Source organism: Lepidochelys olivacea (assembly GCF_965140295.1).
Source record: "Lepidochelys olivacea isolate rLepOli2 genome assembly, chromosome: 3".
Taxonomy (NCBI): Eukaryota; Metazoa; Chordata; order Testudines; family Cheloniidae; genus Lepidochelys; species Lepidochelys olivacea.
The window spans coordinates 3087597-3108943 of NC_140413.1; the positions used below are offsets into that span (position 1 = coordinate 3087597).

General features: G+C 43.7%; 1 protein-coding gene across 1 annotated transcript in view; it reads left to right on the top strand.

The window, feature by feature from the left end:
• The window catches only part of RAB10 (RAB10, member RAS oncogene family), a 72553-nt gene extending 52324 nt beyond the window's left edge, over positions 1–20229 (top strand). Inside the window, exons 3-6 of the mRNA XM_084624502.1 lie at positions 4269–4407; positions 15702–15791; positions 16449–16550; positions 17906–20229. Of these exons, the coding sequence (XP_084480628.1) occupies positions 4269–4407; positions 15702–15791; positions 16449–16550; positions 17906–17989 (415 nt within the window). The 3' untranslated portion in view covers positions 17990–20229. The remainder of the gene's footprint in view (positions 1–4268; positions 4408–15701; positions 15792–16448; positions 16551–17905) is intronic.
• Positions 20230–21347: the final 1118 nt, after the last annotated feature.

Below are 21347 nucleotides of genomic sequence, written 5' to 3' on the forward strand. Positions count from 1 at the left end.
CTATATTGTCTTGTCAGACTGACTGGTTTTATCAGTATTCAAGTTCTTATCAAGATTTGGAAATCTTTAAGGAACATTGTTTTTCTAGTTCACAGATTCTGTATTTGTGATGCTTCCTAGGGGTACCCATGGTTGTGAGGTACCTCGCTACCACCTGCCCTGAGGATGAGCAAGTATTGTCTGCGCTTGCCAGGTGTCAGCTCCCCTATTCTCCCAGCCACAGACAACAAAAGCACTCCCTTCTCAGCCCACCCCAGCAACACTGTCCCTCATGCACGTTAGCAGTTGGCACTCTCCAACCCCACATCCTTTGCCCCCTGTGGTGCCCAACCCCATATCCACTAGACGCTCACAGAATTACCAGACCCACTATTCCCAAAGGAACAGTACACTACAGCTTACTAGTTAAATCTCAGAACACAGGTCTTAAATCTATTTATAGAGAAAGCAATTAAGTTTATTTTACAGAGTAGTGATACATATGATAGAAAACAGAAATATTGGAAATAAAGGTTTACATATAAAAACATAACACTCATTGTAGAGCCTAAACACAACTAACAAGATACTGTCTTATCGAGTAAGGAACAGCTGACCCCAGAGTCTTATTTTTCAACCAGGATGGCTGAGACCCTTTCATGAATCCCAGCCAGCTGGCAGCTTCCTTTCCCCTCCTCCCCCCCGCCCCCCCATGAAGAGTTCCAGGATGTCTTTTTGCACTCCTAGATGTACCAGACCAATGCTTTGTTCTTCACCTCTAAAACAGAGTCTGTTCCCCATTCCCCCCACCCACCTCTTCCTGCTGATTTCCCACCTGAAGTCTCCCCAATCTCTTCATTTAGTGTTTGACTCAGTATGCAAATAGACTCCCTGGCTGATCATTTTGTCTCTTACAATGGGAGATAAATGTCTCCCATTTCCTGTCTGGTGGACTCTGACTTAAGGCATCATGCTGAGTGATCTGCTATTGGCTACAAGGCCTTAGCCCTCGTCTACAGTACGAGTTTCAGTCGAATTTAGCAGCGTTAAAGCTTTTAAAATCTATTTCTGTACTCCTCCCCAATGAGGGGATTAGCGCTAAAATCAACATCGCCGGGTCAAATTTGGGGTAGTGTGGATGCAATTCGATGGTATTGGCCTCCAGGAGCTATCCCAGAGTGCTCCATTGTGACTGCTCTGGACAGCACTTTGAACTCCGATGCACTAGCCAGGTACACAGGAAAAACCCCGGGAACTTTTGAATTTAATTTCCTGTTTGGTCAGCATGGTGAACTCAGCAGCACAGGTGTCCATGCAGTCCCCCCAAAATCGTAGAGCATAGAACATTTCTACGCTCCCCCTATCATCTCCATCCCTGAGGTTATCGCGGATTAGAAGGTGAAAAAAACGCACTCGCGATGACATGTTTTCAGAGCTCATGCAGTCCTCCTGCACTGATAGGGCACAATTTAATGCATGGAGGCATTCAGTGTCAGAGGGCAGGAAAGAATTGCTGTGTTTGCTTACCAGCAAAAGTATCATGCCTCGCTAGTGATCCTGCCCGAGCCAGGTTGCTGTCACATGAACTCTGCACTGTGTCAGCCTTGGGCAGGGGCATGACTGCTTTGTGAGCAGGAGGGCCATAGATATAGACATTGCATTAGGTAGCTTCTGTAGCTAGAGAAAACATTCCGGTGTATTCGGCAAAGACTGAGGCAAAAGAAAAGCCCCGTTCAAGTTGGGTTTCTGTAGTGTAGTGGCTATCACGTTTGCCTAACACGCGAAAGGTCCCCAGTTCAAAACCAGGCGGAAACAGGTCACTGTTTCTTTCTCTAAAAAGAAAAGGAGTACTTGTGGCACCTTAGAGACTAACCAATTTATTTAAGCATAAGCTTTCGTGAGCTACAGCTAACTTCATCGGATGCATACTGTGGAAAGTGTAGATCTTTTTATACACACAAAGCATGAAAAAATACCTCCCCCCACTCCACTCTCCTGCTGGTAACAGCTTATCTAAAGTGACTACTCTCCTTGATTATCATACACATTGTAAGGCGAGTAGTCACTTTAGATAAGCTGTTACCAGCAGGAGAGTGGAGTGGGGGGAGGTATTTTTTCATGCTTTGTGTGTATAAAAAGATCTACACTTTCCACAGTATGCATCCGATGAAGTGAGCACGAAAGGTTATGCTCAAATAAATTGGTTAGTCTCTAAGGTGCCACAAGTACTCCTTTTCTTTTTGCGAATACAGACTAACACGGCTGTTACTCTGAAACCTGTTTGTCTCTGACTCCCCTCCTGCATTTTAGTCTTAGAACAGACCACGCTGTGAAACTTTACTTTGAATTATATCAATTAGGAGTTAAATAATATGGAAGGTCTCTCTAAGTTATAGTCCCGGGTTCCTTACACTGTCAGCAGCTCTGATAAATTAACATTTTTGTTAGGGGCAGGGGAAAATTTTCATGAAGCCTTTTATAGGGACTAAATTCTATCTAGGACTCTGAAATAATCTTAACGTGGCCCATAGAGAGCAATCCTTCGTTTAGGATTTGTCATTCCACAAGTTGAACTGCTCCTTACTACTGTCCAGGCTTCATGAGCCATGGGAGCAAGGGGCAGGCTGGGATAGGTGTGACCATGTGGTGCTGCGGGCTGGGAGAGCAGCCTGAGGCAGAAGCCTCCAGCTCGCATGATATTCCAGGCAGGACTGAATCTCCATGAGACAAAGCTTAAAGAAGAGAATGACCTGGAGTCACTCCCATTTGGTGGTCTAAGAGGAGGGATAGCCATGTCTGTCCTGGTGCCCCTGATCGACCTCACCAATGTCTGCCAGGAGCACCCAGGAGACGTACAACAGCTATCAGTCCTACTGTACAGTCTGCCATGAAGGCAAGGAGGAGCTGCTGTGTAGCAATGCAGTACTGCGTCTGCCAGCAGCACCCAGGAGACGTACGGTGAGCTGAACAGGCTCCATGCTTGCCGTGGTATGGCAGCAGGCTGAGCGGGGCTGCCGGCTGGGCCCCTGGCTGGCAGGAGCCAGTGGATGGAGCCCCAGACCAGCAGCGGGACCCCGGGAGAAAAGGCGCAAAACAATTGTCTGCTGTTGCTTTCACGGAGGGAGGGGGACCTGACGACATGTACCCAAAACCACCCACGACAATGTTTTTGCCCCATCAGGCATTGGGAGCTTAACCCAGAATTCCAATGGGCAGCAGAGAGAGGACGCACTCTGCCGACTTAATGCACATAGCGTGGACATACGCAATCGAATTCTAAAAATCGACTTCTATAAAATCGACCTAATTTTGTAGTGTAGACATACCCTTAGGAACAATTTCCTTCCTACACACACCTTCTTACATATTAACTGTACTTACATTGTGCAAAGATTACGATCAGTGTGACAGTGGTTTCCAGTAGGAACCTTACATGTCTCTCTTTGGCAAATTAGAATGTAAATACCAGGCCCAGGGGATCCCTGGAGCCCTCTTATGCATTTCTGTACACTGCCAGTTGGCATCAAGAGGTTCTTCGGGTCACAGTATTGTAATCGTAGAGGTCTTTATTGTATTTTTTTGAACTAAATTACTCAACATAGCTTACAAGAATCTCTGCTGCTGCTAATGCCTCACTTTATATAATTCAGATCTAACTTTTATGTTGATCAATTGTTGTGAAAGCCAACGAGAAATGTAATGTTAGCAGTGGGTTTTTTTGTATGATTTGGAAAGAGATTTGATTATGGTCTGAAATCATAAGCTACGGAAATAACTGGTGTAACTTACTATTCTGGTCATTAGTAACTTCAGCTACTGCCTTTTAGGTTCTTGGGCTGTTTAACTGTACCTGCATGTCTTTTGTCTTCTTTTGGTTCTTTTAATGAACTTTGTGGCTAGCTTAGTGGCATGGGAAAAAACGTTTTGTTTTTTTTTAAATCCAGTCTTGCTGTCCTCTTGTGAGCTTCAAGGCATTTCTTCTGTCTTTGTGCCACACTTCTTTCTGATAAGACTGCTGGACATGTGGCTGCCTCTGAGGAAGGGAGTGTGTGTGTGTGTGGGGGGGGGGGGGGTTTGAATCTGCCTAAATGGGTCCTAAACCGTACCAACCAATGAATGTCACTGAAAATTCTGCAGGTTTCCATGCCATTTCAGATATGGCAATAAATGTGCTTTAGTTCTTATCTCTGTTTGTCTAACATAGATGTCCCCACTCTTATCTAGAATGTGCCTCTAATGTATACACATTTTGGGTTTTAAATACTGACTATTTTGCTTGCTATTCACAGGGACACAGCAGGACAGGAGCGATTTCACACCATCACCACCTCTTACTACAGAGGCGCCATGGGAATTATGCTAGTGTATGACATCACTAATGGCAAAAGCTTTGAAAACATCAGCAAATGGCTCAGAAACATAGATGAGGTGAGCAGTGCCAATGAGATCCTATCCTCTGCTCTAACTGCGCCTGCTATATTACAGGTCCAACGTGCTGCTGAAAGTAGACCCTGCAGATCTGAGTATCTTGAGACTAGCTGTTTCTCCCTTGCAGATATGTTACCATCAAGGAGACAGATGAGGGTGATGATGATGGAGTGTCAGGCTGGTTTGCGTATGCCATACCTCTGCCCCAGGATGTAGAGAATTTGTTGATGGTCAGAACTTTGACTAGCAGTGTTGCTCCCTGAAACGCATGTTAAGAGTTAAAATTCTAATGCTAACAAACTTATAAAAAGAAAAGGAGTACTTGTGGCACCTTAGAGACTAACCAATTTATTTGAGCATGAGCTTTCGTGAGCTCACGAAAGCTCATGCTCAAATAAATTGGTTAGTCTCTAAGGTGCCACAAGTACTCCTTTTCTTTTTGCGAATACAGACTAACACGGCTGTTACTCTGAAACTTATAAAGTTTATTTATTTAAAAAAAAAACAAAAAAACTTTAGGGCTCTTTTCTGCATTCAAGAGATCGGGTGAGGGTATGTGCCTTTCTCCAATAAACAGGCTCTAATGTTAAGAGCAGTTACCAACACACGTGGCCTGCCATGGTAGCAGCTGTTGCAGTAAGAACCATGATACAAAAATAACAGTAATTTCTATACTTTAACATTACTTGGTGAAATGTACCTGTCCTAGTGCAGGTTACATATTTATAGGTTTCTCCCTCATGGAAGCTAAATGTGTTTTGCAAAGAAGGAAAGATCACTTAAATGTCAAGTTAATTTTTGTGGGAACTGAGCACATTCTTGACAGTGTTTCATACTACTTCTGGATGGCAAATTCCCTTCAGGGCTTAATGATGCCTATTATGTAACGCCACTCTGCCCTCATTATAGCTGGTGGGGAAGGGTGAGGAAGAGTTGGATGGGCAGAGAGGCAAGAAGAAATGGGCACTAAAGACAGTGTAGGAGAATATGCAATATGATCCATTGTAGGTAAGCCCTGTATACGTTTCAGCCAGCTGAACCTAAAATTTGAGGCAAGGTCCATTTAATCAGCTGTGGAATTGTATGTGTGAATGACTGCTGCTTCATAGAAGTTGCCAGGAGGCGTTAGCAGCTCAGATGAGAATTCTTGGCACAGATGGGTTTTGGCACCTTAGGAAGCAGAAGGACTTGTGAAAGTATGTTAGCTGAGTTTCTGTTGAAATGATCAGTCTGTAAGACCTGGTCTACACTACAAAGTTAGGTCAAAATAAGCTGCCTTGCATCGACCTAGTTGTGCGCACGACTACACTTAAATTTCTCTCCCACTGATATAAGTACCTTGTTATGTCGACATAGTAACACCAGCTCCCTGCATGGCATTGAGCCATAGTTGACATACACGGATTATTGCTGCATGAGTGTAGATGCATTGTTTTTTTGTCAACCCCAACAGTCTTCCAGCAGCTGTCCCACAATGCTTGACAGACCTGGTCACAGTTGTGAACTCCATTGCCCGGGGTCACATGAACCAGAAGCCTCCCCCCTTAAAATCCCTTCACATTTTTGAAATGGCTTTTCTTGGTTGTCCATCTTGCTCAGCACACCTCTATCTACTCTCCACTGTTTTATGTAACTGCCTAGCTGATCCTGCCAGCTGCATGCTCTAGACCTGCTCTGGCTTGGAATAGACAGAAATTGGTTCTCCTGGGCCTGTGGGGAAAATAGGCTGTCTAGGGGCAGCGCTGAACCAGCTGTAGAAACATCAACATCTGTGAGCAAATTGCTCAGAGTATGCAGGAGAAGTATTATGACAAGGACCAGCAGCAGTGCTGTGTGAAAGCCTAGGAGCGTGGCAAAAGTACCAGAAGGCCTGGGAGGCCATCGATCAATCTGGTGCCAAGCTGCAGACCTGCCACTTGGCAAAGATCCCACCACCACCCCACAGACTATCCTGGATACCTCTGAGGAACCAGGGTCACAGGCCCCTACCATGAACAGCGAGGAGGATGACTGTGGGACGGTGACTGGGGGTGGGGGGATCCCAGCTGTGCCAAGAGCTAGGATCTATTTTTGATTCCAGTCAGTCCCTGCAGTCAACCACAGGCAAGCCTGAAATGAGAGAGAACCTTGGTTAAGTGTATAAGTAAATTTCCCATTACAGTGTTGGCACCCGCATCTTAGTAGGACACAGCTATTGACTTTTCATTAATTTATTCAGAGGTACAACAAAGAGGTAGAGTTGCTATCTGCTTTCATTGTGCTCTAGAGTCAGGCTGAGGAGGCTGTGCAGAGCAGTTTATGTACACAGGGATGTCCATTGAATCCTGAGAGAGCTTGATGAAAGTTCCATGGAGGTACCCTGAAATCCTCTCCCAAAGGTGTCTAGGGATGGTAGCTTTATTTCTTCCTCGATGATAGGATGCTTTCCCATGTCATTCAGCAATAACTTCGGCAGGCACTATTGCCATAAACAGGCTAGCAGCATATGGGCCTGGGTGGCTTTGGGATGCCAGCAGCAGCTGTGCTCTATCTGCCTCCAGTGTGATATCTGCTAAAGCCACCACAACCTGTGGAAAATGGGTGCCAGTGCCCTATACTCAGTTTCATGCAACTGAGTAATTCCCTCCTCGCTTGCCTCACCCCTGGTGGGCCTTGCTCACCATGGCTGGTGCTGTGGCGCTGTGAACAAGCATCCCAAAGCAGAAAGCCAATCAGCATGTCTTGTTTGACACTTGAAGGAAGCGAGGGAGTGGGGAGTTCTGAATCTTAAGTTTCACTTTTTCTTCCTTTTGTGTTGACAGTGGTACCTCAGTTTTGTCTGTAGGTATGACCATTGTAGTCTTGATGGGTATGCCCTGCACACCAGTAGAATGACTAACCCAGTAAGGAGGAGGGGAAAAAAGAGCATGTGGGAGGACACGATCTGCAAGATCCTGCAAGCCAGTGCTGCATCAGATGTTGAACAGAGGCCCTAGAGGGTGAATATTGCAGATCGTACGGAGAAGGAAAGGGCAGACGAGAGAGGCACAGGAAAAGGAGAGAGAGATGCACCAGGACATAATGGAGCTTCTATGTCAGCAAGCGCAGAAGCTGCAAACTCTTGTGGACCTCCAGGTTCAACAATCCCAAGCTCGACTGCCATTGCAGTCAGTGTAGAACTGCAGCATAGCTCTTCTCTCCCCCACCCCAGCATTCCACATGGCCTCAGTGCCCACATGCCTGCTCCTACCATCCCAAACCAGGGGAAAGAATGGACAACCACAGCTTCACCTATATGGATCTGTGAGAGCCACAGTTGATGCGTATGCAGCTGCAATGGATATCCGTGTGCCTTCCTCCTGTTTGTTTAGGTTCCTAAATTTTAAGTTAAAATGTGTTCACATTTATGTTCTTCAGATTGTTGGGAACTGTTCCATAAGTGAATAACTTTTGTTTTTAAAGTTATTAATCTTCATTGGTTTAAAACCCCTGGTGTATAATGCCCACTGGCAATGAAAGTGATGGTCTCGTACACACTCAACCCATAGGATAGTGCCAAACAGTGTAGTCATCATAAATGTACAGCAAACACCTACATTATTAACTGCACTGTCAGTGATATATGCACAGATGTGCAGCAAGCACCTTACAGTTCCTAACAGACCCCCATACTGCTGCACCAGGTTGAGCACAGTACACCACAGCACATTACTGTGACTTGCTGTTAGTGCTCTTTCAAAGCCTCCCTAACCCATATAGCTCCTCGCTGAGCTCGTCTCATAGCTCTTGTGTTTGGCTGTTCAAACTTGACAGACAGCTGCTCCACCTCTACCCTATGGCAACTTCCCCCCCTTGCTTCACAAATATTATGCAGGACACAACAGGCAGCTGTAATCATTGGGATATCTTTCACACTGAGATTGTCTGATGACTAAACAATGCCAGCACCCTTTCAATCTACCAAAAGTACATCCATCTGTCATTCTGCACCTGCTGAGCTTGTAGTTGAATCTTTCCTTAGTGCTGTTGAGGTGGCTGGTGTACGGTTTCGTGAGCCAGAGGAGTTATGGGGTTGGCTGGATTCCCCAGGATCGCTACTGGCATTTCAATATCACTATTGGTAATCCACTACTTGGAAAAGGTGGTCTCTGCTGGTAGCTTTCTGAACAGTCTTGGGTTCTTAAAAGATGTCATGCACCTTTTCTGACCAGCCAACATTGATGTGAGTGAAGCATTCACAGCGATCCACCAGCACTTGCATAACCCTGGAGAAGTAGTCCTTTCTGTTGATGTGCTCTGGGGCCAAAATAGGCATCTGGGGCCAAAATAGGCATTATGTGTTGCACCACCGCAGTTTGGGAACACCATAGCTGCAAAGCCATCCGCTATGTCCTGCACATTGCAGGGAGTCACAGTCCTGCTTAGCAAGAGATGACGATAGCTCTTACAGTGGATTTTCCCATTGACCAGTAGCAATCCAGCGTTGCCAGTTTCCACAGCATGATCATCACTTGCTTCTCCACTGTCAGTGCAACTTTGTTTGGTGCCCCACAGGTTGAATGGCTGGGGCGAGCTCGGCACACAGATGCACAAGGTCTCATTTGTGGATATGGAAGTTCTGCAGCAACTGCTTGTCATCCTAAACGTGCGTTATGATGCAATCTCACCAGTCAGTGCTCATTTCTCAGGCCCAGAAGCAGCGCTCTACTGTCGGCAGCTGTTCCATGAATGCCACCAACAACTTTGAATTGATTCTTATTATGTCCCATAGCAAACTGACGTGGAAATAGTAATATTCTCTGCAGTGGTTCTTGTGGCTCTGCAAACACCAGAAGAACATGCGTCCAGTGCTTGCAATGCTCATGACAATAGTGCTGCGCTGGGCAGGCTGTTTGTCAGAGATGGCGAACAATGACAAGTCCTGCTTGGGTTCATGGGAAATTTGAAAATAGGCACAGAAATCATGGGATTTCACAGGCAGGAACGTCTGTGAGGGAAGGGCTCCTATCTCATACTGAGAATGACGGGCGATCAGCAGCTTATCTCAAGTGCCTATATACAAATGCACAAAGCCTTGGAAACAAGCAGGGAGAACTGGAGGTCCTGGTGATGTCAAGGAATTATGACGTGATTGGAATAACGGAGACTTGGTGGGATAACTCACATGACTGGAGTACTGTCATGGATGGTTATAAACTGTTCAGGAAGGACAGGCAGGGCAGAAAAGGTGGGGGAGTAGCACTGTATGTAAGGGAGCAGTATGACTGCTCAGAGCTCCGGTACGAAACTGCAGAAAAACCTGAGTGTCTCTGGATTAAGTTTAGAAGTGTGAGCAACAAGAGTGATGTAGTGGTGGGAGTCTGATTATAGACCACCGGACCAGGGGGATGAGGTGGATGAGGCTTTCTTCCGGCACCTCGCAGAAGCTACTAGATCGCACGCCCTGGTTCTCATGGGCGACTTTAATCCATCCTGATATGTGCTGGGAGAGCACTACAGCCGTGCACAGACAATCCAGGAAGTTTTTGGAAAGCGTAGGGGACAATTTCCTGGTGCAAGTGCTGGAGAAGCCAACTAAGGGGAGAGCTTTTCTTGACCTGCTGCTCACAAACCGGGAAGAATTAGTAGGGGAAGCAAAAGTGGATGGGAATCTGGGAGGCAGTGACCATGAGTTGGTTGAGTTCAGGATCCTGACACAGGGAAGAAAGGGAAGCAGCAGAATACAGACCCTGGACTTCAGAAAAGCAGACTTTGACTCCCTCAGGGAACTGATGGGTAGGATCCCCTGGGGGAATAACATGAGGGGGAAAGGAGTCCAGGAGAGCTGGCTGTATTTCAAAGAATCCCTATTGAGGTTACAGGGACAAACCATCCCGATGTGTTGTAAGAATAGTAAATATGGCAGGCGACCAGCTTGGCTTAACAGTGGCATCCTTGCAGATCGTAAACATAAAAAAGAAGCTTACAATAAGTGGAAGATTGGACAAATGACCAGGGAAGAGTATAAAAATGTTGCTCGGGCATGTAGGAATGCAATCAGGAGGGCCAAATCGCACCTGGAGCTGCAGCTAGCAAGAGATGTTAAGAGTAACAAGAACAGTTTCTTCAGGTATGTTGGCAACAGGAAGAAAGCCAAGGAAAGTGTGGGCCCCTTACTGAATGAGGGAGGCAACCTAGTGACAGAGGATGTGGAAAAAGCTAATGTACTCAGTGCTTTTTTTGCCTCTGTCTTCACGGACAAGGTCAGCTCCCAGACTGCTGCGCTGGGCAACACAGCATGGGGAGTAGGTAGCCAGTCCTCTGTGGAGAACGAAGTGGTTCGGGACTATTTAGAAAAGCTGGACGTGCACAAGTCCACGGGGCCGGATGCGTTGCATCCGAGAGTGCTAAAGGAGTTGGCGGCTGTGATTGCAGAGCCATTGGCCGTTATCTTTGAAAACTCGTGGTGATCGGGGGAAGTCCCGGATGACTGGAAAAAGGCTAATGTAATGCCCATCTTTAAAAAAGGGAAGGAGGAGGATCCTGGGAACTACAGGCCAGTCAGCCTCACCTCAGTCCCCGGAAAAATCATGGAGCAGGTCCTCAAGAAATCAATCCTGAAGCACTTACCCGAGAGGAAAGTCATCAGGAACAGTCAGCATGGATTCACCAAGGGAAGGTCATGCCTGACTAATCCAATCGCCTTCTATAATGAGATTACTGGTTCTGTGGATGAAGGGAAAGCAGTGGATGTATTGTTTCTTGACTTTAGCAAAGCTTTCGACACGGTCTCTCACAGTATTCTTGTCAGCAAGTTAAAGTAGTATGGGCTGGATGAATGCACTATAAGATGGGTAGAAAGTTGGCTAGATTGTCAAGCTCAACGGATAGTGATCAATGGCTCAATGTCTAGATGGCAGCCGGTATCAAGTGGAGTGCCCCAAGGGTCGGTCCTGGGGCCAGTTTTGTTCAATATCTTCATAAATGATCTGGAGGATGGTGTGGATTGCACTCTCGGCAAATTTGCGGATGATACTAAACTAGGAGGAGTGGTAGATACGGTGGCAGGTAGGGATAGGATACAGAGGGACCTAGACAAATTGGAGGATTTGGCCAAAAGAAATCTGAGGTTCAACAAGGATAAGTGCAGGGTCCTGCACTTAAGACGGAAGAATCCAATACACCGCTACAGACTAGGGACCGAATGGCTAGGCAGCAGTTCTGCGGAAAAGGACCTAGGGGTGACAGTGGACAAGAAGCTGGATATGAGTCAACAGTGTGCCCTTGTTGCCAAGAAGGCCAATGGCATTTTGGGATGTATAAGTAGGGGCATAGCCAGCAGATCGAGGGACGTGATTGTTCCCCTCTATTTGACATTGGTGAGGCCTCATCTGGAGTACTGTGTCCAGTTTTGGGCCCCACACTACAAGTAGGATGTGGAAAAATTGGAGAGTCCAGCGAAGGGCAAGAAAGATGAGTAGGGGTCTGGAACACATGAGTTATGAGGAGAGGCTGAGGGAACTGGGATTGTTTAGTCTGCAGAAGAGAAGAATGAGGGGGGATTTGATAGCTGCTTTCAACTACCTGAGAGGTGGTTCCAGAGAGGATGGTTCTAGACTACTCTCAGTGGTGGAAGAGGACAGGACAAGGAGTAATGGTCTCAAGTTGCAGGGGGGGGGGGGAGGTTTAGGTTGGATATTAGGAAAAACTTTTTTCATTAGGAGGGTGGTAAAACACTGGAATGCCTTACCCAGGGAGGTGGTTGAATCTCCTTCCTTAGAAATTTTTAAGGTCAGGCTTGACAAAGCCCTGGCTGGGATGATTTAATTGGGGATTGGTCCTGCTTTGAGCAGGGGGTGGGACTAGATGACCTCCTGAGGTCCCTTCCAACCCTGATATTCTATGATTCTATGGATAGAGATATGGGAAGTTGGTCCCAGTCACCACTGCGTGACTCCATCCTGTTGCACCATGCATTGCCAAAACTACCCAAAAGACATCACACTGAGTGGTGGCAGGTTGTACACATGGATACCTAACCATGATGCATTGCGCTGCTTCAACACACACACACTTCTGGTGAGTACATGTAGCACCACTGCAAGGAGCCAAGTATGCATGCCCACAAGCAATAAACTACCTGTAGTGACTGTGTGCCAGTGTAATTTGCAGTGGCAAAACTTTGTTGTGTAGACATGGCCTTTATATGGTTTAACTACTTCATTCCTATCTTCAGTTTCATAGTTAATACCCAGATGAAACAAATGCGGCAGTTGACGCTTCAGATGGTCTGCCGACTCAAGAAGATAACAATGCTTTGGTTTAAACAGTTAATGCTTTCAAGGTTTTTCTATCAATGAGCACTAGAAAAGTAAATTTTTAAACTAGAGCTTACATTCTGTAACACAGTTGTGGCAAGAGTGCACTTCTGTAGCAAATTTCATAGTCCTGGAATTGTGGGATACATAAGCCCTGATTATAAGAGAAGAGAGTGATGGAGAAACTGGGAAATGAAAAAGTGTAAGAAAAAAGTGAGATGGAATCAATTAACTTAAATTATTAAATTTAAGGTCCCATATGAGGAGAGATTAGAGGCTAGGACTTTTCAGCTTGGAAAAGAGGAGACTAAAGGGGGATATGATAGAGGTCTATAAAATCATGAGTGATGTGGAGAAAGTGAATAAGGAAAAGTTATTTACTTCTTCCCATAATATAAGAACCAGGGGCCACCAAATGAAATTAATGGGCAGCAGGGTTTAAAACAAATAAAAGGAAGTTCTTCACACAGCACACAGTCAACCTGTGGAATTCATTGCCTGAGGGGGTTGTGAAGGCTAGGATTATAGCAGGGTTTAAAAGAAAACTGGATAAATTCATGGAGGTTAAGTCCATTAATGGCTATAGCCAGGATGGGTAAGGAATGGTGTCCCTAGCCTCTGTTTGTCAGAGGGTGGAGATGGGTGGCAGGAGAGAGATCACTTTATCATTACCTGTTAGGTTCACTGCCTCTGGGGCACCTGGCATTGGCCGCTGTCAGCAGACAGGATACTGGACTGGATGGACCTTTGGTCTGACCCAGTATGGCCGTTCTTATGTTCTTAAGTTAGCACATAAAGTACATGACAGACTAACTTGTGCCTTCCAAAAAGCAAGGTGGCACGGTGCACATGTTTTTCACCTTGGCTAGTAGAAGTTAGTTTATCTAAGTCTCTGGTGTTGTACTTTGGAGTCTGGTTGTACTTCAAAGATGTCTGTTGTGTAAACACTGTATGAGAAATAGCACTGTCTCTCAATGGTCAATGTTTTCAGTGCATGTTTCTTTGATCTTTCCTTCTTGCCATCTAAGTACTCTTCCAAAAAATCCAAAACTGAGTTGATCCTGGTCAGGCAGGGCTCCTTGTGAAACAACTGGTTTGGGCCACTGCTTTAGGCAGGAAAACCAGATTATGTAGACTTTTGGTTTGTTAGTTATTTATGGTAATAAATATCTACTAATCCTACTTACCATCCATTCGAAGGGAGTATTCCTTAAGACTGTTGAAACAGAAGTAAATTCAGATTACAAATTCTCCACTAACTGATGCTTTGTTCTATTGGTCCATGAGGTCTTCCAGAGATACAAGTTTGTCACAATTATTGGTTACTGTAGTGTAAGTAGGGAGGGCTTCCTTTGTAAGCAGATGTTAATGAACAAATGTTTTAAGGCTCTCTTCTGTTCCAGATGAACAGGTAATTGTCTTGTCAGACTGGCCAGAAAAGTGCTCTCATATTCGATATTGTAGGCTTTGAAATTGTTCCCTAGACATCCAGTAAAGCAGTCAGTTTAATTAAAATGTTGTGCATTATAAAACTCCTTTTCTGCACATCCGTTTCTATATTTTTATTTGCAGTTTGAGCAATGGTGTAACACTCCATTTTTCTTTTCTTGCTACCCTTTGTGCCGCATTACAGGGTTGTAGTGAAACCAGCACCCGCCCTATGAAGCAGGATTCAGATGAGCAGCTTGTGTGCATGTATCAGCAAATGCAGACCAGTATGAGATACAAAGCTGACACCTAGAATAAGATTAACATATTCATTGTGCTCTTCAGATTCAGTGGTGCTAGAAATTCTCATTTCCTTTTCTCAGACAATGCTAAAGAACAAGATCCATCCACTGTACTCAATCTCCAGTGCCAGATTTCCCATTTTAGTGTGTTCATTTCGTCAAAGTATTCCAAGATCACTGTGTAAATGGGTTTCTAGCTGCTGAATGGAAACTAAATGCTTTTTTACAGATTGGGTTTGGATAATTGAACTGTTCACCCAGCCCTATATTTACACGATCACCCTACCAAATAACTCAAGAAGAGCTGTCAGAACTTAGCTGGAGGCATTTCCTGCTAACCACTCGGCTATTTAGCTTTGCAGTGGTTGACCTTTTTTAAACACAGTTCTTAAACAAGGTACTGTCTGCACCATAACAATGTGCAAGGGAGTCTAGAAATGCTTAGGTCTGATCTACACTGGGGTATTGTTGGCATAGCTGTATCAGTCAGGGGTGTGGGGGGAAAAAAGTCCCTGACCAGTACAGCTATGCCAACAGGAGAGGGCTAACTTCATTCAGGGAGATGATATTTCTACAGTGACAGAAAAACCCCTTCTCTCAGTGTAGGCTGCATCTATACCATGGGGCCAGGCAGGTATAGCCAGTATTTTCTCCATAGTGCAGACATATCCTGAGAAAGTTACATCAAAATCAGTGATTCCAGTGCGTGAAAGCTTGGTTATCTGTGTTGGCAACCCCTGTGTTGGCAACCAGTCTTTTCTGTCCTTAGTGTTTTGGCCTTTATGAAAACAGGACTAAATGTTCTAAGCCAGCAGACATTAAATCTTCTTAGTTGGGCAGGAAGTTGATTGTTTCCTTGGGTAACTGAGTGTAACTTAAGCATTCAGTAGGTTAATGTCTTTAACTAGAAGAATGCAGACTGCCAAACACCATTTGGTCCTTTTTATGAAAGGAGGCTTTTCAAATCACAGACTACAGGCAGAGAAAGACCAGGGGAAAAATTGACTTCTGCTGGAGGTGGCGGGCTTGCCTTAAAGTTGTAGGCTTTTTCTGCCATATCCCACTTTCAGAGTATGGGCTCTTTTGTGCAGAGCTTCCCCTTAGGGAACATGCTGCTTAGCACAGTCCTGCCAAGCTCCACCAAAGATGATGGGCCATCCACTTCTATATAAATCGAACCAGAATACCAAAAAGACAAGTTAATACAAAGGTGAACAAGATATATGCATGGTATCTTTTAGCAGATGTGAAAACATATATAACGAGCTATTGCTTGTTCCTGTTTTAGCATGCCAATGAAGATGTGGAGAGGATGCTGTTAGGCAACAAGTGTGACATGGAAGAAAAGAGAGTTGTACTTAAAGCAAAAGGAGAACAGGTGAGTGTCAAGCAAGAACTAGTTCGCAAAGAAAAGCGTGTCACTGAGACCTTCCCCAATGTGCAAAGGTGAAAAGTATGGAATCGGCCAAACGGCCATTATAAAACTGAAGCTGTTTCAGGGGTTATATTACTAGAGAACTTAAACTCCATTGTAAGACCTGCCAAAGAGTAATATGACTAATATTGGACTTGCTAATGACTTGTAAACCCAGGAAAATCTTTTCTGGAGTAGTATTGTGAACATCTACCATTTAGGCTAGTCTGCCAGTAATGCGAACTCAGCTAGTCAGTCTGTTTCCTCTGTTTAGTTTCTAACATTCTTCTGCAAATCCTTTTCCTTCAGTCATTTATACCATATGACGTAGGTTGGTGGCATGTATTAGATTTTGTAACTGTTTATAATTCATCATGTCTGAATACCTACTTCTGTGTACCTCAGTAAAACTGTTTTGTCCTCACCAAGCATTAGACTATTTTACCAGTATCATCTCAGTTTGACTGACTAGTATCCTTGCACTCCTGTCTGTTGTACTGAAACAAATATTACACCTGCTACAGCAAACTGGTTATTAACCATAGTTGTCATTGAGCACCAATGTATAAACTGTGCATGTAAGGCTTTCTAATGCTAATCTTCTTGCCTCTTTTGGTTTAGATTGCGAGGGAGCATGGTATTAGGTTTTTCGAAACTAGTGCAAAAGCAAATATAAACATTGAGAAGGCATTCCTCACATTAGCAGAAGACATTCTTCGAAAGGTAAGTGCCCACGGAATTTTTCTCGACTGCTTATTGAAAAAGCCAACATTACTTAAAATATCAAATACAAATCAAAACTAGCAAGACCTGAGAATTTAGCTGAAGTGGTGTAGATTCCAATTGGAAAACGAGAATCTACAAGTTTTGCAGACGTGCTGTACAATCAGGGGAACTTTGGATGCTTCATTTTGTCTTAGATTGCACATTTATTGCAATAAATCAGGCATTGCTGGGAAATAGGAACCGTTAAATGCTAACATTGTTTTGGGGAAGACACTCAGCCGTTCTAGATTTGTCTCAGTCTGAAACTGGGGATATTTTTGTAGCTCTGGAGGGGTATTGTGGTAAAGGAGAAAAAGAAAGAAACATAGCTGCTATCCTGCAATACATCAGCATGCTAATGGATCACTTAGATCAGGTTCTAAGCAGCTGAAAATAGAAATTAGCATCTGAGCAAAACCACTTGAGCTTAAAGTTTCAGTGAGGTCTAACCAAGTTTGCATCGTATGATGCAAGCAAACATGGGTGTCTTACTGTCTCAGAATTTGGCTTACAAAGCAACTTAAAAGCAAACTCCTGGCTGATAATGCAAGTACTTAACAGAAAATATGTTCCAATCACTAGACTTGTTACTGAAAACTGGAAAGCAAGGCAAATGTGTAAGATGGTGTTTTTTTTAAAAAGTGCACGTGATTGGGGGGTGGAACCCTATGGTAGATAACTGCTCAAGAAAGAATTGAAAACGAAGAGCAGATATGTTTCTGTTGTAAGTGGTTTTGTGTGATCTGAGCAAACTGCTTATGCTAAAAATATTAAGTCTTAGCTGCTGGGGAGACTGACTTGCCTAAATGGTAGCCAAACAAGAGGCAACTTGTCTAAGTTGCTGACCAAAACACACTAAAAGAGCCCTTCTCTGTATGTAGATTATTCTGACACCAAAGAATTTTTAGAACAGCCCACATAGGTGATACTTAATTCCCCAGCTAAATCTGTTCTAAGATAATTGCCTGAATGGCTTCTTAGTGTATTATGTGACTTGTTGGTAGGATAAGCAAAGCCCCAGTATAAGTCCCAAAAGCAACGTCTAGAAGCAAATTTAGGTTTATTTTAGTGATGGGCCCAAACTGCAAAGTTTGTTCCAAATTCCAGAGATGGGTTTCAGATATGATAGGACTGGTTCAGCTCAGCTACAAAGTTTGACTCCAAATCTCCACAAATTTAGAACCACATCTAATTTATGGGCATGTTATCACCAAAATAAACATTGTCCTTTTGCATGCTTCTCTCTCTTCAGTGCTGAATGTTTGCATCTCTTCAGAATGTAATTAGTGTGTCTTTGGCTTGTTTCATTGCAGACCCCTGTAAAAGAGCCCAACAGTGAAAATGTAGATATCAGCAGTGGAGGAGGGGTGACAGGCTGGAAGAACAAGTGTTGCTGAACGTTCTCCTAGATCACCAATCGCCATCCACCACCCCTTTTGTTTTTTCTCGCTGCAAAATAAACCACTCTGCCCACTTTTAACCTTAAATGAATGTTTCATTCCTCATCTTAACAAAGCTCCAGCCTCCCTTTGTTCTTCCATTTAGGACAGCTTGCTGACTATAATTTTCTCAACAAAATGTATAGAAAAATCATGTCTGACTTTTTTTAATGTATCTGCTCAACTCACCACTACATTTTGGTTGTATTATAGTCCCATTCTTGACATTAAAACTTATAGCAATCATTTCAACTCTATTCTGCAAATTGTATAAGAATAAAAGTTAGAATTAACACTTTAATTTGTACAACAGTGGAATTTTCTGTTATGGATAATGTGCTTGAGTCACCATATTCTATAGACGTGCATCAGCAAAAAAGCCAGGAAAAAAACTCATTTTCGCCTTGAGTATGTAAATGGGGTTTATTTTGTCCTGTGCCTTATGTGGAAAGGAACTTTTTTTTTTCTGGTGGAAGCATGTGCAGGAGACGTACCATCCACACGTGACCATTTTAAAATATTAAACTCTTTTGTGGTTGCTTTACTGTGATTGTTGTAGTGAATAGAGGACGAAGGATGGTGCAAATATCTTAAATTTATCTGCTGAGTCTCCTTTATGGTGACCTGGCCATTCAGAACTGTTCCTGCTGCCATTTTTTCTCACTGGCAACTTTTCCTTTTGCCTGCATGCTGCTTTTATTTGCTTTTCTTCATGGTGTCATGTGTTAATTAAAAGATGGCAACCTGGTATGTTTGCCAAAGTTAATACAAAGCACTAATTTAGCTTTCAAGGCAAAATGTTATGCCTACTAATTTCCCTCTAGCCAATGTCCGTTCACTAGTATCTCCCCCCTCTGTCCTCCTGCATAGCCTATGGGTTTTATGATATGGATCAGGTATTTGCATGCACTAGTTTTTGATGGAGGGTGATGTGGTTGGTTGTCTTTCTGTGTGTGTGAATATAACATGCAGTTCCCAAACTGACAACAGTTAATATGAACTTAAAGTCTCTATTAGCTGCTCAAACAGGGCATTTGGTAGCCTACCAAAAGGTTAAGTAAACTAGTCTTTTTTTAAAAACAAAAAACAAAAGTTGGCAGTTGTGTTTGAATTATTGCTTCTCCTACAATTTCCACTTTTTCCGGTGTTAATTTGTTGTCATAAAGAATTTTTAATTTGTTCTTCATCGTGGTCATTCTTGAGCTCATCATTTAATCCTGTTGGAAAACAGAATGTGACTCATGCAGGGAGATAGAATTGGTATCCCTGTGTTTTTGTACCCCCATGGGTATTTAACTTGCTTTTCTGCTTTGCTTTCATGCTTGATCTGTAGATCAGGGTATGCTAGCTTTGCTATTTTCCCAAAAAGACACCTGTGCTGAACTATTGAATGGCTTCATCCATTTCTAGTGGAGAAGAGAGTTGAAGGACCCCAGGCTAATTTAGACTGCTCATGTACAATTGGGTGCCTTGTTAAGGAGAGCATTTTAACATCCAGCTGGCTTGCATATAAACAGTGAAGGAGGATTCTCCAGCAAAGAGCACATGAAAGTTTCTAGTAGAACCCCCCCCAAATCTGCTTTTCTGAATCTGACTGGCTTGGCCTGACCTTTGTGCACTTGGTTGCTTGATCTTCCTCCACTAAATAGTGAAATCAGCAAATTACCCTGACTTGACTTTAATGAAATGAGTCTTTTAACGTTCAGATTCTTGTTTTGACCTGCTATCAGTTTAGTAACTTTACTGATGTGTCTCCCTTGTCCTCTCTGTTCTGGCAGTTTCTCTCCTCTGTACTCATTAACCCTGCCCAGTTGAGTGGCTGCTGGGGAAAAGGCAAGAAACTGGGGCTCTAGGTGATAAATTGACACTGTTTTTGTTTCTCATGTATTAAGCATATTGATCAGCATTGTAAATAGACAGAATATGGCTACCTTTTTGTTAAATTTGCACTTTCTAACGTTATCAAAAAAGGGAAAATGGAGTATACATCAATTTTTGTATGGTCTGTTTAAAACATGGGGTCTTTATTTGCTTAATGGGACTTAACCCCACCTCTGTAAGTCTGTTGGGATCCTTTGTAGAAGCTGTGTTCATTAAACACAGAGCAGTTAGAGAACAGTCCACTCTCTCTGATACAACTAGCTACAAATTCAATTTCATATTCTACTTAACAAGTTAAATAAACTGAAATATTTCTAGATGGTCTATTTCTGTTCATATAAAACATGATTTCCAACTGTGTGGCTTGGCTTTCATTTACTTGTGGAGTACAAGACACTCCATGTTGGTTTGAAAAGAGGGGGAAAGCATCCCCTGTAAATGCTTCTGCCAAAGAAACAATTCATAGATTAATAAATATTTAGGTCAGAAGGGACCATTATGATCATCTAGTCTGACCTCCTGCACAACGCAGGTCACAGAATTTCACCCACTGCTCCTGCGAAAAACCTCTCACCTATGTCTGAGCTATTGAAGTCCTCAAATCATGGTTTAAAGACTTCAAGGAGCAGAGAATCCTCCGGCGAGTGACCCATGCCCCGTGCTACAGAGGAAGGCAAAAAACCTCCAGGGCCTCTTCCAATCTGCCCTGGAGGAAAATTCCTTCCCGACTCCAAATATGGCGATCAGCTAAACCCTGAGCATATGGGCAAGATTCACCAGCCAGATACTACAGAAAATTCTTTCCTGGGTAACTCAGATCCCACACCATCTAATATCCCATCACAGACCATTGGGCCTACTTACCATAAATATTTAACTACCAAAACCATGTTATCCCATCATACCATCTCCTCCATAAACTTATCGAGTTTAATCTTAAAGCCAGATAGATCTTTTGCCCCCACTGCTTCCCTTGGAAGGCTATTCCAAAACTTCACTCCTCTGATGGTTAGAAACCTTCGTCTAATTTCTAGTCTAAACTTCTTGGTGGCCAGTTTATATCCATTTGTTCTTGTGTCCACATTGGTACTGAGCTTAAATAATTCCTCTCCCTCTCCGGTATTTATCCCTCTGATATATTCATAGGGAGCAATCATATCTCCCCTCAACCTTCTTTTAGTTAGGCTAAACAAGCCAAGCTCCTTGAGTCTCCTTTCATAAGACAAGTTTTCCATTCCTTGGATCATCCTAGTAGCCCTTCTCTGTACCTGTTCCAGTTTGAATTCATCCTTCTTAAACATGGGAGACCAGAACTGCACACAATATTCCAGGAGAGGTCTCACCAGTGCCTTGTGTAACGGTACTAAAACCTCCTTATCCCTACTGGAAATACCTCTCCTGATGCATCCCAAGACTGCATTCGCTTTTTTTCACG